At 42.8% G+C, this 27,438-nt stretch overlaps 2 protein-coding genes across 2 annotated transcripts; both read left to right on the top strand.

Moving 5' to 3' along the window:
* Window positions 1–917: 917 nt before the first annotated feature.
* LOC149975470 (uncharacterized) lies at window positions 918–5,652 on the top strand. Its single transcript, XM_090206644.1, has 4 exons — window positions 918–973; window positions 1,134–1,285; window positions 3,500–3,532; window positions 4,923–5,652. The coding sequence occupies exons 1-4, from the start codon at window positions 918–920 to the stop codon at window positions 5,114–5,116; spliced, it is 435 nt and encodes a 144-aa protein (XP_090062770.1). The 3' UTR covers window positions 5,117–5,652.
* An 8,091-nt stretch (window positions 5,653–13,743) lies between these two features.
* On the top strand, window positions 13,744–19,932 carry LOC110496920 (augurin-A). The gene is made up of 4 exons (XM_036952290.2): window positions 13,744–13,949; window positions 15,997–16,044; window positions 16,606–16,766; window positions 19,348–19,932. The coding sequence occupies exons 1-4, from the start codon at window positions 13,760–13,762 to the stop codon at window positions 19,495–19,497; spliced, it is 549 nt and encodes a 182-aa protein (XP_036808185.2). The 5' UTR covers window positions 13,744–13,759; the 3' UTR covers window positions 19,498–19,932.
* The last annotated feature ends 7,506 nt before the right edge of the window (window positions 19,933–27,438 follow it).

Raw genomic sequence — 27,438 nt, 5'->3', positions numbered from 1 at the left:
AAGCTTTCTGGTTGCACATTTGTCTGCAGTGTCATTTTATTCCCTTTCACGTTTTTAAAATATTGTTCAATCTCGTTCAATTAGAATACATTCAAATTGCATTTCTGTATTTACCATTTTCTACCAGCAGATGGCAATGTTACTGCAGGTAGGACTTCGTCATTTCAGGACCTGAGGGCCCATCCTGATGCATGAGCTTAGGTAACCACAAAAGTGCTTGCTTCCTTTACGTCTTATCAGAACGTTTGGAATGCCTCTCCTTAATCCCGATACGGCATGAGGAGATCTGGTTTGTCTTCAAATATGGTTTGTCCCAAATTGCACCTTATGGGCCCCTGGTCAAAAGTAATGGACTATTTAGGTAATAGGATGTCATTTGGGAAGCAGACACTGCTTCTGATACCTTACAACCTAACCCATGGTAGCCATGTTGTCTCTTTCCTAGAGATAAATGAGTGTAGATATAGCTAGCCAGATCCAAGACAGGTGTTGCCGAGACGTAATGCTCCTGTACAACTCCTCAGGGACAAACGGAGGTGAATGTGGACTGTATTTGAGGCCTCCATTGTGGTCGTCTGGTTGAGACCGTGTAGAAGTACATAAAGAGGAGCCGAGAGAGAACGCAGTCCTTGGCTCACAGTTGCGGTATGTGTAAGACTATGTGGTGTTTGTATAGTTTTGTCTTTTCTAATATTATAATGTGTGCCATTTAGCAGACGCTTTTATCTCGACGTCACACATGCATCCATTTTCTTTGAGCTTTTGTCACTTTCAAGATGTGCAGGTATTGATCGAACATTTTACTGTACATGAAAGGATGATTGATAATTGAGTTTTATTAGATGAATGGACGACATTAACAGACAAATACTATTTTCTGCAACAGTACATGATTGTCATGCTCGGGTACATCAGCAATGGTAAGTTATCTAGACGGGTACAATGTGTCTGCATCGGACCTAGTTGGTGAAGGGTAAGAGTGTTGACATTCCCCTCTCCTCCGTCTCCCCCTTCGTCCACAAAGGAAGCCTTTCAGTCCGTTGACATGCCTGCTTCAGGTGTGAGAAGTGGAGACTGGGTAGGAAAGAGAGGGCGGTGGGTTCGGAGGTAAGGTATGGCTTGTGGATCTGAAGTGTGAAGGACCAACATATCCTGGACAGCTCTGTTTACTGTATCTGTCCTCTCATCCAGGGTCTCGGCATATCTGGACATACACACGCTACACACACACGCCCAGAGCAAGAGGACCAAGAGCCCGGATCCAGCACCGGGTACCTGTATCAGTGTAAATGAAGATTGTTTATTGATTTTGTTTTGGGTGATTTATCTTGTTACTCGGGGGGGAAATGCCAACATTGCACCTGCTGCAAAATCCAAAATGTACCTTCAAAATGTTAAATGTAGCTCTTAGTCCTCCTGCTTGATTCAAACCTACTTTGTTGTCTCGTTCTCTGGCACAACTCCTCTCCCCAAGATGAACCTTAAGATGTTACAGAACAAGCAGAACTCTGTGTGTGTGTGGGGGGGGGGGGGGGGTGTAAAACGCTGTGACAATTTCTCACAGGTTGTGGTTGTGTTTCTGTCTGTGCGGCCTGCCGCCGTGCAGAACCATGCCTCGTCTTTGTGTCTCAATGCTGCTCTGGGTCGTCCTGCTGGCTCTCTCCTCTCTCTAATAGGTAAGTCAGCCTGTTAGGACTCCACAGTGGTGAGAGCCTCCGAGCCTGTGTCATTTTCATCAGTGATAACGGAAGGCAACCATGACGGTCCGGGTGAGTACAAGACATCTCTTCAACGTCATTTGAACCTGTTTTGTGCATACGGTTAGTATTGGATTGTGAGGTGTACTTGGATGAAACTCAAGTCTGAAGTGGTGGCGGCCTCTCTTCAATTCATCTCTCCAATATCCCTGTGGGCTGATGGGAAAGAACTGAGAAAAGAGAAGTGCACTACCACTCTACTGGGTTCTTTGCTCTTTGTGCTATAAATGGATAAGAGGAGATGGAGAGAGGAATCCTCCACTATTGAGATGTTGAATGTTACATCTGAATGAGACTGTTATTGGCCTGCTGTTGTCTCTTACCGCAGTCTGGAGCAACTCTCAGAAACCGTCAACTGGAACTAATTACCTTGGAGATACAGTTTGTTTCCCCTGAGGGAATGTTGTCCATTAGTTCACTAGGAATGTAATCTTCTGACATTTCAACAGCCGGTACAGTCAACAGCAACACATAAGACAGGTATTGATTATAGTGTTTTTACTGGGTTCTGTCTCGATGCACCAAATATGAAGTTTAGTACTCAACATATCTCTTTACATTGTTTACAGTCACACATTTTTCTGTCAACTTGGATTTTATTGTGGAATACGAGGAGAAAGTTTTGAAGGTTTTTCTTTCAACTGAAACGGATGCCCTCCCATGATACACAGTGTTCTTTGTATTGGTATAAGGACCGTTGGTACCGTTTCTTCAACAACACACCACAGTACTGTATATTTAATTGAATAGAGCTTCTTCCTGCTTGCCTTGACTACATAATGCATGTGCAGTATTGGCTATTCAGAGACATAAAGCTTTTGTCACAACAACATTTGATTGAGTGGAAATGGCGCTGTTCTGATGAAAAGCAGCTGGTTGTGGGTTATGTGGGTCAGAATAGACCAGTCGCAGTTCATTCCCTTCTTTCGCTTTCTCTCTCCCTCTTTTGTTTTCATTGAGACGGTAGAAGTATTACACTGTGTGCCTACCTTGCTTAGCTCTCTCTAGTCTCTGTTGACCAAGCTGAGCGTTTATCTTTCCCCTCTATGTATCCTCCCAGACCTGGGTCCAAATACTATTCAAGACTTTTCCAATACGTTTAGCGTTTGCTTCGGTCTGCCTGGAGTGCCAGATGGGCAGGGTTGGTATTTTTCCGACTATTCTATTGGTTCTATTGTGCCAGGCAAGCTCAATCAAGCCCAGATAAAGTATGTTGAAATGTATTCAAATAGTAGCTGAACCCAGGTTTGTGTTTCTCCACTGGCCTTTACTTACTTCTTCATTGATCTGCCGCGACCTTCCTATCCTCTGAGGAGATTTAATAAAGGCTGTGAATGTCTGAATGTCAGAGCAGTCCAGGGCCAGGCGCAGCACTTAGCAGTCAGCCGCTCCATATCCTCTTCATCCCCTGTTTTCCACCTCGCTGCCCCCATCTCCCTCTCTCTGTCTGCAACACCCCCGTCTGTTAATCTGCTGCTGCCTGCCCAGCGTTTTGGGCAATGTCAGAGATAGAGACAAAGATGGAGGGAGGGGGGGGGGGGGGGGGAGTTGATAGACAGAGATTTTTAAAAAGCACTCCTCAATCCTAGTGAGAAAGATAGATTGGTACAATGAAATCCACTTTAATACTGAGAACACTAGCTAGACTAAGTCACCCATCAACAGGGCTGTGTGAGTCACCATGAAGGCCCATTGAGTGCCTTCAGTATGAATAGTTATTGTCTTTTCTCCCTCTAACGCAGGGGCTGAGGAAACAGCCAGAGAAGATGGCAAAGGTGAGTGTGTGTTACTGGGAGATTGGGTAACCAGGGGTTACCAAGATGGGGTTGGATTCAATCAAACAAACTCTAGCAATGTTGATTTCAATATGTTGAGTTGTGCAACTGTAGCTTGAAGACATACACTGAGTGAACAAAACATTAAGAACACCTGCTCTTTTCATGACAGACTGACCAGGTGAATCCATGTGAAAGCTGTGATCCATTATTGATGTCACTTGTTAAATCAGTGTAGACGAAGGGGAGGAGACGGGATAAAGAAGTATTGAGACATAGATGGATTGTGTATGTGTGCCATGCAAAGGGTGAATGGGAAAGACAAACAGGTATGGTAGTAGGTGTGAGGTGCACCTGTTTAAGTTGGTCAAGAACTGCCATGCGACTGGGTTTTTCCACGCTCAACAGTTTCCCGTAAGTATTAAGAATGGTTCACCGCTCAAAGGACATCCAGCCAACTTGACACAACTGTGGGAATCATTGGAGTCAACATGGGCCAGCATCCCTGTGGAACACCTAGTAGAGTCCATGCCCTGACGAACTGAGGCTGTTCTGAGGGCAAAAGGATGGGGGGGTGGGGGGTGCAACTCAATATTAGGAAGGTGTTCTTAATGATTTGTACATTCAGTGTATGTACACACACAGCAAGAGGCCAGGAGAGAGGTCAGAGGGACAGATGTGAGAGAAGACTTCCTTGGTGCCGCCACACTACATGGTGGTGTTCAGTTATCATCATATTTCTATAGTCTCTCACTCACACCGTTGTTATGTTTGAGTTGGGAGCTGTGGAGTGTTGTTGTCCCAGCCTGCTTTCCCAGCGTGGACCTGGCCCTCTCTCCCACCACCCCACAGTGGGAGGCCCATCTCTGGGCCTAGGGGATGTCCGGAGCCACTCGCTCCAGACTGGTCTTTAATCAACCATAAGCCTGAGATGCTCAACGGGGGCTTTGGTTTCAATTCGAAGACAAGCCGTTTTTTACAAGGTATTTTATTGACTTTGGTTAAAGGAATACGGCTTAAGCTCAGGTTGTAGTGAAGGGGTGACAGAGAGGTGAACACAGAGAAATGAACGAGGCTGTTATGGTTGGTGTAGCAGGGAGGAAGGCTGGGAAGTGGGAAAACTGCAGTGTAGATTTTCCCATTGGTGAGGCAGACTGCCCTTTAGCAAAGGTTCCGTACGGTGGTTCTATCAATGTCACAAACACACATGTATAATCAATGAATACAGATTGTGTATTACACTGAAAATAATGTATGTAGTAAACAGCTATCAACATGTCAAGTTGTGTCATGTGTCCAGTCTTAGTGAAGTGCAGTATCATTCACTCAACCTCTGATTGGTTCCCTTTTGACATCCTCATCCATTCTCGTGCTCTCATTGGTTTTCCAGCAGCAGATGTGGGGCGTGAGAAGCGCAGCATGCCCAACTGGGCTCTGACCACCTCTGACTTCTTCGGCTGGGTGGAGACTCTGCGCGAACATGCTGGTTATGAGAAGATTGAAGACCTGTCCAGAACCTTCTGGGCTCACTTCCCCTCCGCCAGCTGCCTGGGCTATGAGCTGTCCGACCCTGACGAGGAGTGAGGAACCACAACAACAACGATGTATATAAAAACCGGTGTAGGATCAGTTTAGCCTTTTTTAGATCCAAAATAATAAGAGTATATGGATAGGGGGGGGGGGACCTGAGCTTAGATCTAGGGCCGTATTAAGAGACTCAGAGTAGGAATGCTGATCTAGGATCAGGCCCCCCTGTCCATGTAATCTAATGAATTGTGGTCTAAAATGAAAAACGGATCCTAGATCAGCACTCCTACTCTGAGACGCTTTATGATTACGGGACCAGAACTGGAACCAACCAAATTGTATATAGAGGCCTACTCTACGTCCTCAGAGGACCCTTGAAAAGACATATAGTGACACGTACCTCTGCATGGAGGTCATCTGATGCTCAGTGCTGTATGTGTGATAGACAGAGAACACATGTTGACACCAGATCAGGTCTCTCATACACTTGACTTTGCCTTGTTTTGTGTCCATGAACAATACATCTGTATGTGTTCTGTGTGTGAAACCGCCTTTCTACGACCCAATTAAACTCCCAGGGCCCTGGATCTTTACTTCTTGTGAAAAGTCTGTTTCTTTAAACTTGTCTTGAACAGCCGTTGCATGCAAAGCTCTCCTCTCAGAAGATGTGCTTGGTGCACAAGTTTAAAATGGTTAAACAATTGATTGATGGAAAAGTACAATCGTGCAGCAGCTATCAACATGTTTGTCTGTCAGAATCCTGGCTTGCTTAAACCTACTACTCGGGTCTAGTTTCCTGAACACAGATTTAGTTTATTCTTGAACTAAAAATAACTTGCTTAATCCGTGTAATCGTCCCTATGCAAATTCACATACCAGAGATGTCTGTAACTTACTATTGAGTGATTCAAAGAGCAGTGATGTGGATGTGTTTGAATTCTCCAATTCATTTTTTCCCTCTTCATATCTGTGTGTTCTTTCCCCTGGCAGGCAGCAACTGCATGTCATGCTGGCTGAGAGAGATCAGAGAGAGGCAGTGAATATGAAATACTGTGTGGTGGCAGGGCATAGGGCATGCTGTGTAGTGGCCTGTGGTGGCAGGGCATAGGGCATGCTGTGTAGTGGTGCAGGGCATAGGGCATGCTGTGAAGTGGCCTGTGGTGACAGGGCATAGGGCATGCTGTGTAGTGGGGTGCGGGTTGATCATGCAACATGGGGGGAAATTTGACCATGAACACACACTTTAAAGAACAAGCCCTCCCCCAGTTGCCATGGTAACAGATGGACGGAGGGGATAGGTGGATGTAGAGATGGTGTCAGGTTAAGATGGTGTAGTGTGTATCATCCTCGTAGATACACAGTACACCTAAACACTTATCTACGGCTGACAGCTCTAAGAAATCACACACCAAAGGAGCATTAAGATGCTGTGTGTTATGTACAAATCTCATGAAGCGTGACCTTTCTCCTATTTCTCAGAATCTACCCATCTTAAGTGTTACTTATTCCCCCAGTGTGTGTGTGTGTGTGTGCGAGAGAGAGATTTTCGCCCATCTCTCTGACTTCTCTTTGAACCCTGTTTCACAGCAAAGACCAGGCCTGCGCTGAGTGCAGGTGTTCCTTCTTCTCACAGGATCACAGACTGATCCTCTCACTCTAAGGGTACGTGCCAGGCAAACCATTCAAACTCCAAGGTTAAGGTGTGTTCACAGATTATCACATGCTAATCACAAGGGGATTGTCCCCTGCGTGTATGTGCCTTACAGACAGAGGGGTCTGGAGTGTGACTCCCATGCAAGCCACATGCAAGCCATAGCAGCTGAGTTCTCTCAGTGTGTCTTGAGTCAGTCTGCACGCTGACAGATGTTTTCCATAGCGTCCTGTCAGTGGGTGAAGCAGTGGCTCCCTGAAAGCCTAATCTACCATTAACTGAACATCCCCCGCAGAAGGATGGCTTGCTTTGAAGCACAGGGAAATACTTTCATTAATTTCATCTTGCCCTAGTAAACAATGGAATGTGATCAAATGCTTGCATTGGTATATGTATTGGATCTAATTTACTAACAAGGTAAAGAGAAATATTTGATCCCATAGACAATGATATACAGTGGGGAGAACAAGTGAGAACCGGCAAAATCGGCAGTGTTTCCTACTTACAAAGCATGCAGAGGTCTAATTTTTATCATAGGTACACTTCAACTGTGAGAGACAGAATCTAAAACAAAAATCCAGAAAATCACATTGTATGATTTTTAAGTAATTAATTTGCATTTTATTGCATGACATAAGTATTTTATACATCAGAAAAGCAGAACTTAATATTTGGTACAGAAACCTTTGTTTGCAATTACAGAGATCATACGTTTCCTGTAGTTCTTGACCAGGTTTGCACACACTGCAGCAGGGATTTTGGCCCACTCCTCCATACAGACCTTCTCCAGATCCTTCAGGTTTCAGGGCTGTCGCTGGGCAATACGGACTTTCAGCTCCCTTCAAAGATTTTCTATTGGGTTCAGGTCTGGAGACTGGCAGGCCACTCCAGGACCTTGAGATGCTTCTTACGTGTTTCGGGTCGTTGTCATGCTGGAAGACCCAGCCACGACCCATCTTCAATGCTCTTACTGAGGGAAGGAGGTCGTTGGTCAAGATCTCGCAATACATGGACCCATCCATCCTCCCCTCAATACGGTGCAGTCATCCTGTCCCCTTTGCAGAAAAGCATCCCCAAAGAATGTTTCAACCTCCATGCTTCACGGTTGGGATGGTGCTCTTGGGGTTGTACTCATCCTTCTTCTTCCTCCAAACACGGCGAGTGGAGTTTAGACCAAAAAGCTCTATTTTGTCTCATCAGACCACATGACCTTCTCCCATTCCTCCTCTGGATCATCCAGATGGTCATTGGCAAACTTCAGACGGGCCTGGACATGCGCTGGCTTGAGCAGGGGGACCTTGCCTGTGCTGCAGGATTTTAATCCATGACGGCGTATTGTGTTACTAATGGTTTTCTTTGAGACTGTGGTCCCAGCTCTCTTCAGGTCATTGACCAGGTCCTGCAGTGTAGTTCTGGCCTGATCCCTCACCTTCCTCATGATCATTGATGCCCCACGAGGTGAGATCTTGCATGGAGCCCCAGACCGAGGGTGATTGACCGTCATCTTGAACTTCTTCCATTTTCTAATAATTGCGCTAACAGTTGTTGCCTTCTCACCAAGCTGCTTGCCTATTGTCCTGTAGCCCATCCCAGCCTTGTGCAGGTCTACAATTTTATTCCTTACACAGCTCCCTGTTCTTGGCCATTATGGAGAGGTTGGAGTCTGTTTGATTGAGTGTGTGGACAGGTGTCTTTTATACAGGTAACGAGTTCAAACAGGTGCAGTTAATGCAGGTAATGAGTGGAGAACAGGAGGGCTTCTTAAAGAAAAACTAACAGGTCTGTGAGAGCCGGAATTCTTACTGGTTGGTAGGTGATCAAATACTTATGTCATGCAATAAAATGCATACGATGATACCTATGATAAAAATGACATACAGACTTTGTAAGTAGGAAAACCTGCAAAATCGGCAGTCTATCAAATACTTGATCTCCCCACTGTATATATTTACCAACAGACTGGTAGCCAGGGGATTTTTGTCTTGTGAACAATTTTATTGAGTATATTAATAAATATTTCGGATTGAGGCGGACAACAGGCCTAGAGGTGAGTCTAGTTGTGTCCTGTGTTTTTAATTTACTTCTGGTATACTGTCTGTACACCGCAATAAGAAATAGACCAGTAGCTGTTCCATGTCTCCTAGGGACAAGGATAAAGATGGTTTGTCTAATCTGGAATAGACACTGATACATTTTCACAATGCCACACTAACAAACACATCATTCCTTGATTTGCAATCTTTGGAGAGGGTCAATGAGGTATTCAACACAATAAGAGAGCACATTGTTGCCTTGCCTCCTGTCCCCATCAGCACTGAAGAGAAAGAGAACTGATGGTAATATATCCAATTATTGATTTCACTTATAATGGCTTTAACAGCTCTCCTACCTTCAGCAGAGACCAGACAAGGACGAGGTTGCAGAATGTCTTAAACGTGGGGGTGTCATCTTGGTTGACCGTCATGTTTTGGGAGATTCCTGAGTTTGCGTCTCAAACGGCACCGTGTTCCCTTTATTGTCCTATGGGACCTGGTCAAAAGTAGGGACATTTTTTACTAGTACTAGTTAAAAGTTTGGACACAACTACTCATTCAAGGGTTTTTCTTTATTTTTTAAAATTTTCTACATTGTAGAATAATAGTGAAGACATCAAAACAATGAAATAAGACATATGGAATCATGTAGTAACCAAAATAGCGTTAAACAAATATTAGTATTTTTTCAAAGTAGCAACCCTTTCCCTTGATGACAGCTTTGCAAACTCTTGACATTCTCTCAACCAGTTTCATGAGGAAAGCTTTTCCAACAGTCTTGAAGGAGTTCCCACATATGCTGAGCACTTGTTGGCTGCTTTTCCTTCACTCTGCGGTCCAACTCATCCCAAACCATCTCAATTGGGTCGAAGTCAGGTGATTGTGGAGGCCAGGTCATCTGATGCATCTCCATCAATCTCCTTGATCAAATAGCCCTTACACAGCCTGGATGTGTGTTTTGGGTCATTGCCCTGTTGAAAAACAAATGATACTACTACCACTAAGAGCAAACCAGATGGGATGGCGTATTGCAGCAGAATGCTGTGGTAGCCATGCTGGTTAAGTGTGCCTTGAATTCTAAATAAATCACTGACAGTGTCACCTTAAAAGCACCATCACACCTCCTCCTCCATGCTTCACGGTGGGAACCACACATGAGATCAAACGTTCACCTACTTTGCGTCTCACAATGACACGGCAGTTGGAACCAATAATCTCAAATTTGGACTCCTCAGACCAAAGGACAGATTTCCACCGGTCTAATGTCCATTGCTTGTGTTTCTTGGCCCAAGCAAGTCTCTTCTTATTATTGGTGTAGTAGTGGTTTCCTTGCAGAAATTCCACCATGAAGGCCTCTGATTGACGCAGTCTCCTCTGAACAGTTGATGTTGAGATTTGTCTGTTACAGTGGCGATTTTAGCATGTACATTTTTTTTATTCATGCTAGCGTTGACACTACACTAAACAATACAACACTAAACAATACATTAATTACACTATAACAGCGACAAGCGGTGCCCACAAACTGTTAAAGCTGTCCCAACAGAAGAGCTTTCTGTTCAGGCACCATGGAGTGAATCCTTACCACCGCTACACCTGGATTCATTCAGTCTCGTTGACTGCCTGTTCAAAAAAACAACTGATACGGCTGACTTGCTTAAACAAATGTGGTTTCTACTGACAAGTGAGATGTACAAACTATGGCTTAAGGGAACAATGAGCGGATAAGAGACATTCCGTAATTTCAATTAAGACATTAATGAGCGAGCGACGAAGGACAAAGTCAATATAACTATATGTTCAGCGCTTTTGAAATGTACAGTGACAGAATGCAAAACATGGGCCGCTCTGACAGTATTTTCCCTGTACACCAAGTCAGATCAAGGGGGCATATAAGCAGACATTGAAACCTCTTACAATATTAGATGATGACATTTCTCAAAAACAGGTTATAGGCTACGTGTGCAGCACCACCGAGTCAGAACAGTGACGAGCGAAAATAAGAGGTGAAAATAGACCAAATTATTAGGGTGAGGCACATGGGCTACTAACAACTTACAACACAACATACACTGAGTATTACTTTCTTAGCTACAGTATACATATCTTCCTGGCATATTACATCATTTATGCAGCAGCATACAATACATTTTTTCGACTCACCTTGTTGTGCTGTACTCACTTCAACATGAAGGTGGCGCGGCGGTTTTGTCATCAAAGTCTGTCATTCTCTGGTGGGAACTCTGGGGAAAAAAACACACAGCCACTCCATTGAATAGCAGGCTACTGTTACTAATTGCTTTGCACTGCTTGCAGTTAGCCACGGATTCCTTCCAAACAACTCAATCTTTATGTTCAATGGCCGATGAACACCGATACGTTTTATCTATAATTTCTCTTCATTATTTCTCTTCATATGACAAGGATTAAAAAGGATGTGCTAGTAGATTGTCGACTTGATTTATGATGATGACTGCTAGCTAAGACTTTGAAAGTAAGATGTTGACATGATCAGTCCAATCAAAGCTACTGTGGATAGAATGACATCAAATCACATTATATCTGTGGCCAATGACCTTGAGCCTTCTTGGATGGACGCTTCTAATATAACTCTATGGCAGAACCCAAGGGGAAACATTTTTAGAGCTTTAACCTTAGACTTAGGGGTGACGTACTGTCCCATGAGTGCCAGAAAACTGAGCCAATCAGGCACAATACTTTGTATTTTCTGCTGGCTTGCCTCACCGCCACAGAAAGCACTGACCTAGGCTGAAACACCTGCGTTTTGGAGATGCCTTACTCAAGAAAGCAAAAAAGAAACCATGTTTGTATTTTTTTATTTTTTTAAAAGATGTAACCAGGCAAGTCAGTTAAGAACAAATTCTTATTTACAATGACAGCCTACCAGGGCACAGTGGGTTAATTGTCTTGTTCAGGGGCAGAATGACAGATTTGTACCTTGTCAGCTCAGGGATTGGATCCAGCAACCTTCCCGGTTACTGGCCCAACGCTCTAACCACGAGGCTACCTGCTGGTTACTGGCCCAACACTCTAACCACGAGGCTACCTGCTGGTTACTGGCCCAACGCTCTAACCACGAGGCTACCTGCTGGTTACTGGCCCAACGCTCTAACCACGAGGCTACCTGCTGGTTACTGGCCCAACGCTCTAACCACTAGGCTACCTGCCACCCCAGGCTTTATTTATGCAGCTTTAATTAAACAGTTTTTTTTATATTGTTATATTGTTTGCAAACAGGTGGGGCCCTGCCTGACGATCCTCATAAGAGACTTCATAGCGATTTTGCGACTGCACTTGAAGAAACTTTCAAAGTATTTGACATTTTCTGCATTGACTGACCTTCATGTCTTAAAGTAATGATGGATTGTCGTTTCTTTTCTCTTATTCGAGCTGTTCTTGCCATAATATGGACTTGGTCTTTTACCAAATAGGGCCATATTCTGTATACCATCCCTGCTTTGTCACAACACAACTGATTAGCTCAAACACATATAGAAGGAAAGAAATTCCACAAATGAACTTTTAACAAGGTATACCTGTTAATTGAAATGCATTCCAGGTGTCTACCTCATGAAGATGGTTGAGAGAATGCCAAGATTGTGCAAAGCTGTCATCAAGGCAAAGGGTGGCTATTTGAATCATCTCAAATCTAAAATATATTTTGATTTGTTTAACACTTTACTACGTGTTTCCATATGTGTTCTTTCTTAGTTTTAATGTCTTCACTATTACTCTACAAAGTAGAAAATAGTACAAATAAAGAAAAACCCTTGAATGAGTAGGTGTGTCCAAACTTTTGACTGGTGCTGGAAAAAGGGTGCAGAATTGGAACAATTTGAAATCAAATGTACTGCCCCCTACCTGTGTAGAGAGGACTAGTCTCCATGATCTTGGGGCTTCGACAAACTTCAAAGTAAATTAAGGAAATGAAATTCAAAAGTTTTTTTTTTTCTCTCTGTGGGGATGTGTTTTTTCATGTTCAGAAACATCTGTCCTTCCCTTGAGATATTTTGCTCTTTCTGCATGGAAACATGCCCCAGGGGGAAACTTCCTTGAGTTGTGTTCCATAAACATGGTCCCCGATTTGTTGATTGCAGCATCATGATGCAATTTGTTAAGTTACTACTTGGTCTAAAAAAAAAGCACACAGGAAAACTATCATTTACTGCCGACGTTGTGGAGGAAATATGATATGGAGGTTTTCTGCGTTCTCTTTGAGGACATTCTTCTGTGTTTCCATGACATCATTGATCAGGCTTGACAAGTTGTTTGACAGTTACAATTCCCACTTTCTGTGTAAAGACAATTGACAGAAAAAACATCAGATTATCTCAGTAAGAGAAAGCACAATATCTTAAACGGACACTACTCTAGATGTAGTAATGCTCAGTCACACTTTATTTGGATAGTCCCAAAAAGTCCATTCTCTACAGATGCTCATTTTTAGATTTTTTTATTTAACCAGGTAAGTCAGTTAAGAAGAAATTCGTATTTACAATTACGGCCTTTCCCGGCCAAACCCTAACCTGGACAGCACTGGGCCAATTGTGCTCCGCCCTATGGGTCTCCCAATCACGGCCTGTTGTGATACAGCCTGGAATCGAACCAGGGTCTGTAGTGACGCCTCTAGCACTGACATGCAATGCCTTAGACCGCTGCGCCACTCGGGAGCCCTAAACATACTTTCAACAAACTATCTGTTGATTAGCAACTGCCTCAGATGGTTAGGGCTAGGTTTAGAATCAGGGTTAGGGTAAGTGTTAAGTTTAGGGCTAGGATGAGGTTGTGGTTAGTATATAGTTAGTTGAAGTGTTACTAATAGCTTGTAGACCGTCTGTAGAGTGTCTACAGATGGACTATCCAAATAAAGCATTACCCATCCAACAAACATATCACCCACACATTGAATGAGAGAGAATGACCGAGTCTGTTTGGCTGGGTCTTCCTTTTACGACATTCCTGAACCGGCACAAGCAGGTTTTCTTCCAGGGAGGAATGTTTGTTCTCTGGGCCTGTGGGGAGACTCCTGCTTCCACTGCTCCTGATTCTCTTCCCGCTTCTTCTACCCACTGCTTCCTGAAGCTCAGAGAGTCATCTGGGACAGAGACGGAGACCATGGCTTTCCACAAACTCTGTCTGCAGGTTCTACTGCTAACGGCCTTCCTCTCCTACTGCGCTCACTCAGGTAAAAACCCTTCAGTCACTCACATCCATATTGTACATTTGTGATTGAGTGTACTCACAGACCCATCACATTTATACTGTACATTTGTGATTGAGTGTACTCACAGACCAATCACATGTATATTGTACATTTGTGATTGAGTGTACTCACTGACCCATCACATTTATACTGTACATTTGTGATTGAGTGTACTCACAGACCCATCACATGTATACTGTACATTTGTGATTGAGTGTACTCACTGTCCCATCACATTTATACTGTACATTTGTGATTGAGTGTACTCACAGACCAATCACATTTATACTGTACATTTGTGATTGAGTGTACTCACAGACCAATCACATTTATACTGTACATTTGGTATTGAGTGTACTCACAGACCAATCACATGTATACTGTAAATTTGCAGGTTGATGCATTCAAATGTCATAGTATGTTGCCACGTGACAAAATTGTTGCGTAGAATAGAGATTTTCGAAAAGAGGGCCTTGCACGCCTGTCTCAATATTTTTCCCATCTCACTCTTTTTCGAAATTGCTGAGATCGGCCAAGACTGGATTTTTTTCTTCTCCTTGAGGACAAGTGTGACGTCTGATTTTGAAAGAGTTCAGTGGCTATTCTATCCGCCTTGTAGCCACCATCTTGGATGCTCTGTAGGAAGCTTCGATTTTTGAAGCTCACCAGGAGAAAGAATAATGGTTAGAAGAGAGAGGGAGATAAAAAGGAGAGGTAAAACCAAGAGAATAGCAAGAGGGAGGGAGAGTTTTAAAAAAAAAGGGGGGGGGGGTGGATTGAAGTATTTGCGTGTGGAGGACAAAAGGAGGTCAAACCAAACCACAGCTCCTGGAGGGAGGATTTCACACCCTCGTGTCACATTGTTTGTCCGTGAATATCACCCTCCCACCGTCTACTGTCTGCTAGCTAGAGGAAGAAGGTCTCTGCTCACTACCTCTCTAACCGGCCATCAAACCACACCACACTGCATTTAAAGAACTACATTTATACAACACGTCCATGACCCTTTACACTTGTGGGAATGGGCCTGTATGGATAGGGCTACATTGAAATGTTTCTGACAGAATAAATATGCAAAGCCTATGCATAACCATGGTAACAATTGAAAGGGAACAGTTTGGAGATAATGGGAACATGATTAGACCAAAATTGGGCACACCTGACATAAGACTGAATCCAAACATTACACTGTTGATTTTATGTCCATTTTATTGTACTTTTCCCCATATTTGTTGAAAACTAAATCCGAAAATACTCTGGATATAATCTGTAAGATGATGATAATGTTCCTGGAGAATGTGGGGTAGGTGCAACATAAGACGAAACCATTTAAATGGTTTGAGTGAGAGGTCTAACTGGTTCCTAAGCAATTTCAATGCACTTTTATGACTCAAAGAAGAGTCTTCAATTATATGTTGTTGTTTTTTTTTTAGCTGTGCCATTGAGGAACTACAGCAAGCATAGTTGTAGTTGTTTCGTTTGGAACACAACCTTGCAATCACCCAATTACCGTTGTTGTTTACGCAATCCTCAAACGATCCATTCTAAATCTCAATCTGGGTCAGGTGGGCATGATTTAAAAGTGTGTTCTATTGCCAACATGACTAGCTAAATGATAAAATATGATCATTACAGTGTTAGGCTTTAACAAGGCAATTCAGAGAAGCAGAATTGTGTTGCGCATTGAAAGGAGTCAAGAGTGCATTCGGTGGGTGAGGTTACAATGGCATATGTTCTTCAAAATAAACAAACAGGCTCACCGCCCAAAAACATCCAGCCAACTTGACACAACTGTGGGAAGCATAGGAGTCAACATGGGCCAGCACCTTGTGGAGTCCACGCTCCGACGAATGGAGGCTGTTCTGAGGCCGAAAGGGGGTGCAACTCAATACAAATATGTTGTACGCTCAGCGTACGTCTTTCGTAATAGTGATATAACAGTTAATACAAACTGATGCAATGTTTAGATCAAGTACAATATATCTGCTTTGTCTTTCTTTAACCTCTTTTGTCTGTGCGTCTCCAACAGATGGCACAGCGGAGAGCAAGCTCCACAGACTACTGAAGAAAAGAGATGGTAATATGGATTATGGCTGTTTCTCACAGCTGAGGCTACACACACACTGACTACACTGAGCCACACTACATCGTCATACACGCCAGGAAAACAATTCACCTTTTTCACTCGCTTAGTTAAATAAAGGTTCAATAAAAATGTTTTAAAAAAAGAACTTTATCGACAAATCCACCTCAGGCGGTAAACTTTTCACACTTGTCTAGCTTGGAATAGCCCTGTCAAGTTCAGACAGACCTCCACACACGCAGTCCTCTGTGGGATCCGTGTCTGGATTGATAAGTGACAGTTTCAGATGATGATGCCTTTATGAGTCTTATAAATAATCTAAAGACACCCGTTGATATTTATAGAGTGTCGCTGATGCAGCCTTAGGCTCCTCTCCTGTCTGTCCTGGCTACTGCTAGTCGGTCAGAACCACTCTGTCTCTCAGTCACTGACAGCTCCCCTGCTCCCTGCACACTTCCCCCTGCCTCCGACCCTGCTGTGGGCAAACAGGTGTGCTTATTGACTTCTTTACATCCGCAACTTGTCCCTTAACCTCTCCTGCCTGTATTTCCGTAGTGGGCGGAGGTATGAAGCCTGTGGGGGTGGCAATGACCCCCTCCAAGGCCAAAGAGTTCCTGACCTCCCTACGGAGGCCCAAGAGGAACATCTGGGACCGCAGCAGGCCAGATGTGCAGCAATGGATCATGCAGTTTATGCACATGGGTTATGACGAGGCGGTAGGTGCACTGCACACTGCACCCTTCACAATGCACTGCACTCTGCACACACAGATGCTTTACCCATTGGTCAGTAAAACATTCCTACAGTCCTTACAGTAATCCGATCTAGTAAACTACAACTGCAGCTTATACTATCATGTATTATAAACTGGGTGGTTTGAGCCCTGAATGCTGATTGGCTGACAGCCGTGTTATATCAGACCGTATACCACGGGTTTGACAGAACATTTATTTTTACTGCTCTAATTACGTTGGTAACCAGTTTATAATACCAATAAGGCACCTCAGTTGTTTGTGGTATCTGACCAATATACCATGGCTAAGGGCTGTATCCAGGCACGACGGAAGAACAGCCGTTAGCCGTGGTGTATAGGCCATATACCACACCCCTCATGCCTTATTACTTAAATATACAATTCCATGTGATATTACAAATAACTGACTTACAGGAAGAATGTAGAGCACAGTACAAGCACATTCCTATTATGTTCCTAGTTCCTTGTACCTTTAATCTAATCTGAATTATTTCCCTTTAATATGGTTATAGAACCTCTGATTATTTTTCCATCCTTGTATAAGTCCCATGGTGGCATTTACAGGAATGATAGGTGAACATATGAAAAGGTCAGTCTCTGTGTTTGTTTGTCTCATAGAGGCTGTACAGAGACATGACTTCCCGTCTACAGCAATGTCTTAGTAACACAACACAACCACTCCGCCATCCAGACAGTTCTATTAGAAAGTGTGTGTGTGTGTGTGTGTGTAACCTCTCTCCACTGTCCAGACAGCTCTATTATAAGGTGTGTGTTGATATTTTTTTATAACAGTTAGCGAAGCTGTGTGATTGGGTTAATGTCGGTATCTGTGACACCTGTCTCCTAGCGGGCTCAGCAGCTGCCCCCGTGTGCGTGTGTCAGTTCATCCCAGCTCCAACATCAGTCGATGAGGGGCCATAATATTATTCTCACATCTGCGGCCATCGTCCAACAGTGACAGACCTGTCCAAACCGTCTCGCCACATAAAGCCCCCTGACTTCAGAAATGCCTAATAGAAAACGTTAATTATTCAAGACGAACGTGAGGTTGCCCTCTAACGCCAGTCATACTCCAGCTCACACACACCGTCCCTTCCAAAACCGCATCTATTTAAACATGTTTACACTACTTTAGGTTGATTTCCCACTGGTGTCATACATTATATACTCTACCGTTCAAAAGTTTGGGGTCACTTAGAAATGTCCTTGTTTTTGAATGAAAAGCAAAAAAAATGGTCCATTAAAATAACATCAAATTGATCAGAAATACAGTGTAGACATTATTAATGTTGCAAATGACTATTGTAGCTGGAAACGGCAATTTTTTTTTATGGAATATCTACTACGTACAGTAGGCGTACAAAGGCCCATTATCAGCAACCGTCACTCCTGTGTTCCAACGGCACGTTGTGTTAGCTAATCCAAGTTTAGCATTTTTAAAGGCCAATTGATCATTAGAAAACCCTTTTGTAATTATGTTAGCACAGCTGATAACTGTTGTTCTGATTAAAGAAGCAATAAAACTGGCCTTCTTTAGACTAGTTGAGTATCTGGAGCATCAGCATTTGTGGGTTCGATTACAGGCTCAAAATGTCCAGAAACCAAGTAATTTCTTCTGAAACTTGTCAGTCTATTCTTGTTCTGAGAAATGAAGGCTATTCCATGTGAGAAATTGCCAAGAAACTGAAGATCTCGTACAACGCTGTGTACTATTCCCTTCACAGAACAGCGCAAACTGTCTCTAACCAGAATAGAAAGAAGAGTGGGAGGCCCCGGTGCACAACTGAGCAAGAGGACAAGTACATTAGAGTGTCTAGTTTGAGAAACAGACGCCTCACAAGTCCTCAACTGGCAGCTTCATTAAATAGTACCCACAAAACACCAGTCTCAACGTCAAGAGGCGACTGAGAAAAAGCCATATCTCAGACTGGCCAATAAAAATAAAAGATTAAGATGGCCAAGAGTACACAGACACTGGACAGAGGAACTCTGCCTAGAAGGCCAGCATCCCGGAGTCTCCTCTTCACTGTTGACGTTGAGTACCATTTAGTGAAGCTGCCAGTTGAGGACTTATGAGGCGTCTAACACAACATGCCATTGGAACACAGGAGTGATGGTTGCTGATAATGGGCCTCTGTACGCCTATCTAGATATTCCATAAAAAATCTGCCGTTTCCAGCTACAATAGCCATTTACAACATTTACAATGTCTACACTGTATTTATGATCAATTTGATGTCATTTTAATGGATAAAACATGTGCTGTTATTTCAAAAACAAGGAAATGTTTAAGTGACCCCAAACTTTTGAACGGTAGTGTGTGTATATATATATATAACTTTGGATCAAAGCATCTGCTATGATATTATTTCATTGTATCTCCAGTTGTCCTTGAGATGGATCTCTCCAACTACAGCTGTCACACAAATACACACACTACCTCTTCTAATACCTTGCCTATTCACTCTCATTCAAACAAGTTCACGAGTCTTCTAGCTCGATTTCATTAACGTTTAATCTCTTGCTGTCTATCCATCCCACAGAGGCTTGAGACTGACCTGTCCTACTGGATGGACCTGGCCCGGTCGTCAGACCAAGGTCGCCAGCACCATTATGACGAGAACGCTCCCATCGGGCCCCAGGACCCCGATTCCTACAGACACGGCGCCAATGTCAATTATGACTACTATTAATTGGCCCACTGTGATTTACTCAGCTTCTCTGTCTCAACATAAAAATCACATGAGCGTAAAGGGATAGTTCTGATATTTTACATATTAAGATATGTGTTCCCTTCCTGAAGACTACTTCAAAGGAAGGAAACAAATGTGTTAGGTAAAATCGCTGAACTGTCCCAATCACATAAGTGATTCCCTCTTCTTCCTTCTGCAACTTATCCCTCTGATGCTATTCTGCACACCTACAGTAATGTAGCCTTCTCTGTAATGCAAGAAATAGAGCTAAGACATGCCTCTCCCAGACTATGGATTGGGTTTCACTGTCTCTACTTTGTATCCTTTGCTGTCTGGGAGATTGAGACCTGCTGATGTACATGCTGTGATGGGACCACAATGCTTTGGGTTGATCTGTCTGAATAACTAAATAAAGACAGTCAAAACCTTTAATAATTCATGACTCTTGTACATGTTGTGTCCAGTGTGTGGTGAACCAGCAGACCGTACAGATACAGGCAGTACCTCAACCAGCCTGTAGATTGGATGCCAATCTGTCCCTAAACTGACGCAAAAAAAATGAAAACATTGTGGTAGCATAATGGCAAACGGGGGGCGACACAGCAAGCTGAGGAGACGGCAGCCCCAACCACAGTCAACAGTTTAATGGAAGAAAAAGAGAAGAGAAACTAGGGAGTGAGTGCTATCCCTTCTAACCTGTGGTTTGTCCCACTGAGTTAGTGCTATCCGGGATCCTTGATGTCCCTACCCTAAACCCTAACCTTAACCCTTACCTAACCCTAACCTTAACCCTTACCGTAACCATTTAACATGTCAACTTCATTGTTGAGTTGGGACATCCCATGGTTCCCAGTTAGCACTGACCGATTGGGACGGTTTCTGCTACTATTGTGTAATTAAAGTGTGTTGTGTTTGAGTTGTTTGAGTTGCTCCCTGTGATAGGGTTGCCTTTTACAACTGTCAAACAGTCAGAAACTAGCAACAGTGGATGACAAATGTTCCACTCTGAAGCACAATGGAATATCTGTCAGTGATTTGTTCATGTCCATCGTCTCTCACAGATCAGACATAGTCTTGTAGTGAACTATTGCGTTTTGCAGTAGCTGTACACACACACTAAACAAATCTGAAGGGGGGGGGGGCACGACTTTGTAGACCAGCAGCAGTATGGACCGGGAGTAAAGTTCTGAGCCGTATGTTATTGCTTTCAGATCCCTAGCTTACATCTCATAAGTTATCCTAACCTGCTACGAAAAGTCATTTCTGAAATAAGCTGTATACCATCTTGTCAAAACTACATCTCTGTCAACACTACACCACTCCCTGCTCACCACATGGACAGAAGCCAGAATATTTTTTCTGAGAATAGCTACACTCACACATCACTTTTTCCCATCTTTCTAATTCACACAAATCAGCCTTATCGCACGCAGCCAGTTAGATTTCCTGCCCCTAATTGATAACACAAACAAGTTGATCTGTCATAGATTTGAATAATAATGTACATGTGGGTGATAACATCCATACTAATTTCAATGTTTTGATTCCATAAAACACCATAGAGTGTCACTTCCACTTATCGCACATGTCCTTGTTGGAATGAGCAACACGCGTCTCTGATCCTGCTCCATTCTGCTCCGTGCTGTGTTATTCAGATGTTGTCCAGAGAGGGGCGCTAGAAATCACACATATGAGAGATGAGGCCACGTCCAACTGGGAATTATGTTCACAGAGAAACGTTTAGTCTAGTGTGGAAATGTACGTTGTTTACAATGCATTTGATCAGTTAAGGAAAGTAATTGAGCGCAAATATTTACTTTCTCGTATGGTTTGGCTGTGAAGTATTAGTTTAAATGGTAAAGTCTGCATTATTTGGATAAACATATAGATGCCCCAACAGATAAAGGCTATACAAACCATAAGGAAAGACATCATGTGACCAACAAATCAAGGACACCATAATTACAGTTATTTGTGGCCATCATAAAAACCCATGAGTTACTGCATTCAGCAGGTCTACTCCCTTTCCATAGACTTTTTAGGTTGTTTTCCCCTTGTTCCTCTTAATCTAATCCAATTTCATTGGTCTCATACACATATTTAGCAGATGTTATTGAGGGTTTAGCAAAATGCTTGTGTCTTAGCTCCAGCAGTGCAGTAATATCTAACAATTCACAACAGTACACACATACCTACAAGTAAAATAATGTAGAAATATTAGGAGGACACAGGATCTCTCTGTCGTTGTTATTCTACTCTACACAGGCCATCAACAGATCACTATGGATTCTCTCAGGAGGCTAAGTCACCCAATATGAGAGAAGATGATTAAATATGCATAATAGAAAATAAAGAAAAAGTTCAATTAGGTTAGTGAATGCCATAGGATGATGTCACCTCCAAGAGTACGTCTCAAATGGCACCCTATTCCCCCCATAGAGCTCTGGTCAATACTAGTACAATATAAAGAGAATAGGGTGTCATTTGGGATGCACACTTGTGCTTTTTAAGAGGGCAACAAGAGAGCCATGGTCCCTCTCTGTGGAATGCTTAAGGGGGTCTTGTGGGCTGGAAGCTGATGTGTTTTTCGTTGCGTAATGGCTCTGGTTACTAGGTGTCAAAGTGCTTGGGCAGCGAGAGACATCTCATCCCTCAGGGCTGTTTGGAGCCCAGGAACCGCAAGTGGACACTATGCCGTGGGTCAATGTCATTTTCCTTTGTCCATTTTCTGCCTTCAAAAAAACAAAACACATCTCTGTTGTAGTATATAAAATACTATTATTTTTCTATACCTTCTGACCATGAAACCTCAACCACTCCATGATTGCTTTTCTTTCTAGATACAATGGACAGTTCTGAGAAATGTTAATTAAATACTTTTAGACTATTATGGCTGTCAGAGGAGAACATTCAGGCTATTATCGGGGGTTTCTGGGAATTGTGTATTTTCTTCCCCTGCCCTTACACATCTGTCCATGTGCATATATATGAACCTACACCAATGGCTCACACACACCTTATCCTCCGCACAGTGCAGATCCAATAACCTATTACCATGCTGCCGGGATAAATCAATCAAATTGTATTTATAAACCGACACTGAGGTTTGCAATATTTCACACAAACATTTCCAAGTTGAAGGATTTATCTGCACATGAAGAGGCATTGGCATGACGAATCAACGTTTATGGGTCACATACACACTTTAACAGATGTTAGAGCGGGTGCAACGAAATGCTTACGTTACTAGCTCCTAACAATAAAATTACAATTTAAAAAATAAATAATAATCTAGATACATCACAACGAATCCACTTAAACTAAATAACACTTTAACAGTAATCCATATGCAATCTATACGTGCAGTATAAAGTGTAACTACAGTATAATGCAATGTACAGTAGTAGAAATGACAATGAGCTTTGTCGAGAATACAGTATTTAAATACACAGTACATGGCAAACTGTAGCACACTGTAGCATACACAATCCTGTCCATCCAGCGCACCAGATTCAGCTCATCAAGGTGCTTGTTGATTTGTTGAATCAGGTCTGTTAGTGCTGGGTGAAAATACAAACCTTCATCCCTGTGGGTACCCACTACCAGGATCAGATGTAACATATATGCAGGGAGTCAGGGAACAGAAAGTGAATTTCATAATAATCATGCCGTTAATACTAAACCGAAGCCGCATACTAAACGTAACCAAAAACCAATACTGCCTGATGACTGAGACTCACTGAGGGATATATGAAGGGAGAGTAATCAGGGTGGGGATGAAGTCCAGGTGTGCGTAACGATGGGGAGCAGGTGTGCGTAACAATGGGGAGCAGGTGTGCGTAACGATGGGGAGCAGGTGTGCGTAACGATGGGGAGCAGGTGTGCGTAACAATGGGGAGCAGGTGTGCGTAACAATGGGGAGCAGGTGTGCGTAATGATGGGGAAGCAGGTGTGCTCACTTTAGATTGCCAGGACCGGTTGTTCGTACACCCGTGACTTTGAGTGCTGGAAGGGCATAGAGGTGACACCAGAATTGGAATGCATGCAACTGGAAACCTGCTATAAAAAAGAATGAGAGACTCCAAGGAGAATATATTGCCTTGAAGCTAGAATCCTTAATTGAAAAAATAACAAAGTATCTCCCTGTCTCTATTTTAGTAAAAAGCAGAGGGATGGGCCTGGAGAAACATAACCACTCTCAAATTCATTGAAAAAGCTTGGGATGCAAGGACTGACTAATCATGATATTTACATTTTAGTTAGAACCATGTTTTTATGCTATACAGTGTTGTTTGCAGACATTGGAGTAAAACAAGCCTGTATTTTGGGTTCTGATGGGGTATGAGAGTTGAACTAAGCTCATTAGTCATTTGTTATATTCTTTGACAATCAATGGGTATATATCATTACTTTATAACTCAAAAAATGGATGTAGCAACTAAGGATTATAGGTTTAAAAAATGGTATGTTGACTATTATTTAATCAACAACCTTGGATGCATGCCTCTGGGACACATACAACACAGCAAACAGCTCTTCCCATCAGCACAACATAGCTTCTACATGACAGTTCATTAGACAAATGCTCTTTCAGAGCCATAGCTCTCGGGGGGGTCATGGGTTCATTTAATTGATCTGTGTTTGTTTATCAGCACTTTGCTTAGTGGAGGATGTGTATTCTATGGCCATAGGCTACAGAGCGAAACAAGGACTGAGCCAGAGGACTCAATAACCCTCCGTCTCATGAGAAGAGGTCTAAGAGGCAGGTGTTGTAGATAAATACTAGCAAGACACTTGGAGACTGGAGTGTTTAATTACTCTGTGGAATATAGGGTCTAACATGTCATTTTACATTAATTTTGAAACGAGCCATCGGAACATAGAATTACTCGTTAGACCCTATCTTTATTTTCAAACAATCCATCATATTATAGATTTGTGTGAAGAAATTGAAGAAGCGGTAGAAACGTGGTGGTCAATGGAATGTTATATCGTATTTGTGTTCTATCGATTCCCAGTGCATTTCATGTTTTCATATGTATCTGAGCGATAACGCCGCTCAAGCAGGCCGAAATACAGCCAGTATGACGCATCCAACTGGCTGTTTTTCTGCCGGCTTGCATGGCGAATAGCTCAAAGATGCACAAATACGATGTAACATTCACAATGGGTGAACCTTTACTTTAACTAAGTCGATTAGAGTTGATGAAACTGATGCCACACACGCTGAGACACACACACACACATTTTTATGATGCACTAATTAAAGACAATATAGTTGCGAGTGTCACTGACATGCCTCCTGTAATTTATAAAAAATAGAATACTGGTATACATGTTTTTCTATCAATGATAATGGAAGTAGGCCCCAGGTTCAGTCAATGTAGATGTGTTTGAAAATGTATGTCATTCAAGGCTTGTTCGATTCCAGCACAGCTTGCGAACAACCTAAGCACATCCTCTCTGCACCACATGCTATGAAGTAAAACCCCTTTGGGGTGAGAAACTGGCTCCTCAAACAGACAAATTAGAACAACTACAGTAGAAGCTCCATTGACAGATAACCCCCCATGGTAGAGGATGCCTGCAGATTAAAAAAAGCGATATTTTTAAATGATCCCATCTCCTCTAGATTATTCCACTTAGAAAAATGAGAATAGCTCAAATTGAAGTGTGTAATTTATGATGGTCCAGATAGATGGTTCCTCTGCATTATCCTAATCCACACAGGACAGGCAGAACTTGATGAAAGCACTTCCCTGAAGCTGCAGGTGACATGGTCACATGACACTGGAGAATAATCAGCAAAGATCAGTGTTGCTTATTGACATTGTGAGATGAGGAAAAAGGGGAAGTGGATATGATGTTTCTGTCATGTCTCGTCAGACAGACCTAGTTCTACAACGATCCCTCAGCCTCTGTCACAGGCTTTCATCCTAAATGGCACAAACATCTACTGAAAACAATCACTTTCATCACAAACTTGTGTCTTCAGACATGACTCAAAAGATCTAGCCTACAATACTGTATGTATGCATGAAAGGTCTACTCAAACTAAATCACCCTCTGCCCTCTAGGACCTTAAGACAGAAGCCGGGTCGGGGCTGGTTAGAAGCCAAAGAGGAAACAGAAGAGATTTAAACGTCCTCTCTCTTTTCACATCCAGTATTCATCCAGTATTGCCCTGGGCTCACACCAAAGCCTCTCTGTGTGATTGACAAGACATGTTCCAACCCCTCAGAGAGATTCCTTGTCATGTCTGGCTTTTATGCAGTATGCACTGAAGACCGGCCACTAAATTACTGACAGGGATGGAGGAGGACAGTCTCGTACATATACATTGACTCACAGGGAATTTTTAATGACCCTCCAGAATTATTTTAGAATGACAAAATGCAACCTTTCAATCCATAGAGGAAAATGATAGAGGATAATAAAGTTTTCTAATGTAATCTAAAACAAAATCATAAAAAAATAATGGTCACACAGGTCCTCTACTGGTCCGTCTTGAGGTTTGTTTTCTCACCAGAGCGTGGGGGACAGTTGTAGTGTGAGTGACTTTGTCTTATAGCTGAAGGGCAACCCAGTGCCATGCCTAGCTACCACCTCAGCGTTTAATGAACTTATTCCGACTCCCCGGCCTCCTGATGCCATCTCTGTACATGGCATATGCTGTGAACATATTTCACTTAGATGCTCTGGGCGGAATACAGACATGGAAACCAAACAGAGGTAACTGGAATATGAGGCATACATCTATTCAAGTGACACAAACGTTTTTCTTTCGTCATTTATTCTTTAAATAAAATATTGTATTTATGGTATCTCTTAAAAATATACCATATAAAATGTAATTTATCAGAAGCAATATGAAGTTTGTCCCAACAATATCAAATATAATTTATCAGTAGCAATATGAAGTTTGTCCCAACAAAGTTGTCTTTTGCATGATGTGTGATATCTTATTTTATAGTCTTGTTCAGCCGATCACGAAGACAATAACAATGGGGACCTTTTAAAATTAGGTATCAGACTCATTTCACAGAAAAGGGATTGATGTTTTGAATTTCGGGAAAACCAAATAAATTTGAAGTCCTGATGGGTTTTTGCTTCAGAAAGGTAATGTCACGACTTCCGCCAAAGTCGGTTCCTCTCCTTGTTCGGGCGACGTTCGGCGGTCGACGTCTCCGGTCTTCTAGCCATCGCCGATCCACCTTTCATTTTCCATTTGTTTTGTCTTGTCTTCCTGCACACCTGGTTTACATCTCCTACTAATTAGCATGTGTATTTAGCCCTCTGTTCCCTCCATGTCTGTGTGGGGTATTGTTTATTGTCAAGGTTGGTACACGGCCGTCTGGTTTGTGCCGAGTTTTGTTTTACACCCGTCCTTTGTGTACTTTGTACTTGGGTTTTGTACTTTGTGCTGCCTCACTTGTTCTTTGGGCAGTTGTGTTCTGACAGGATTGCCTAAGTCAAGTGCTTTGTCCATTCATCTCTGCTCTCCTGCGTCTGACTTCCATGCACCAGCTACACCCGCCACTAACAGGTAATCTCATGATTGTGGCACAAAATCGATTGAGTCGTCTTGATGAGACAGAGTCTGTCCCTCTATTGTATCCAAATTATGAGAATTTAAAACCAACTATTAAACAATAGACAGATTTGTCTGAAACATTTGATAGCACCTTCACTGTTAACTTTCTTTCTGCTTCACCAAATACCTTTTTAATGCACTAGCAAACCTCAAATGACAAGATGTTCAAACACTGCATTGAGATCCTGAGTGGCGCAGCGGTCTAAGGCACTGCATCTCAGGGCTAGAGGTGTCACTACAGATTCCAGGCTGTATCACAACCGGCCGTGATTGGGAGGCGCACAATTGGCGCAGCGTTGTCCCAGGTTAGGGTTTGGCCTTGATATGCCATCATTGTAAACTGGGTT

Source organism: Oncorhynchus mykiss, chromosome 18 (assembly GCF_057628025.1).
Source record: "Oncorhynchus mykiss isolate SJ-2025 chromosome 18, ASM5762802v1, whole genome shotgun sequence".
NCBI lineage: Eukaryota > Metazoa > Chordata > Actinopteri > Salmoniformes > Salmonidae > Oncorhynchus > Oncorhynchus mykiss.
The sequence above is the reverse complement of the archived record's forward strand: the minus strand, read 5'-3'. Positions and strand labels throughout refer to the sequence as shown.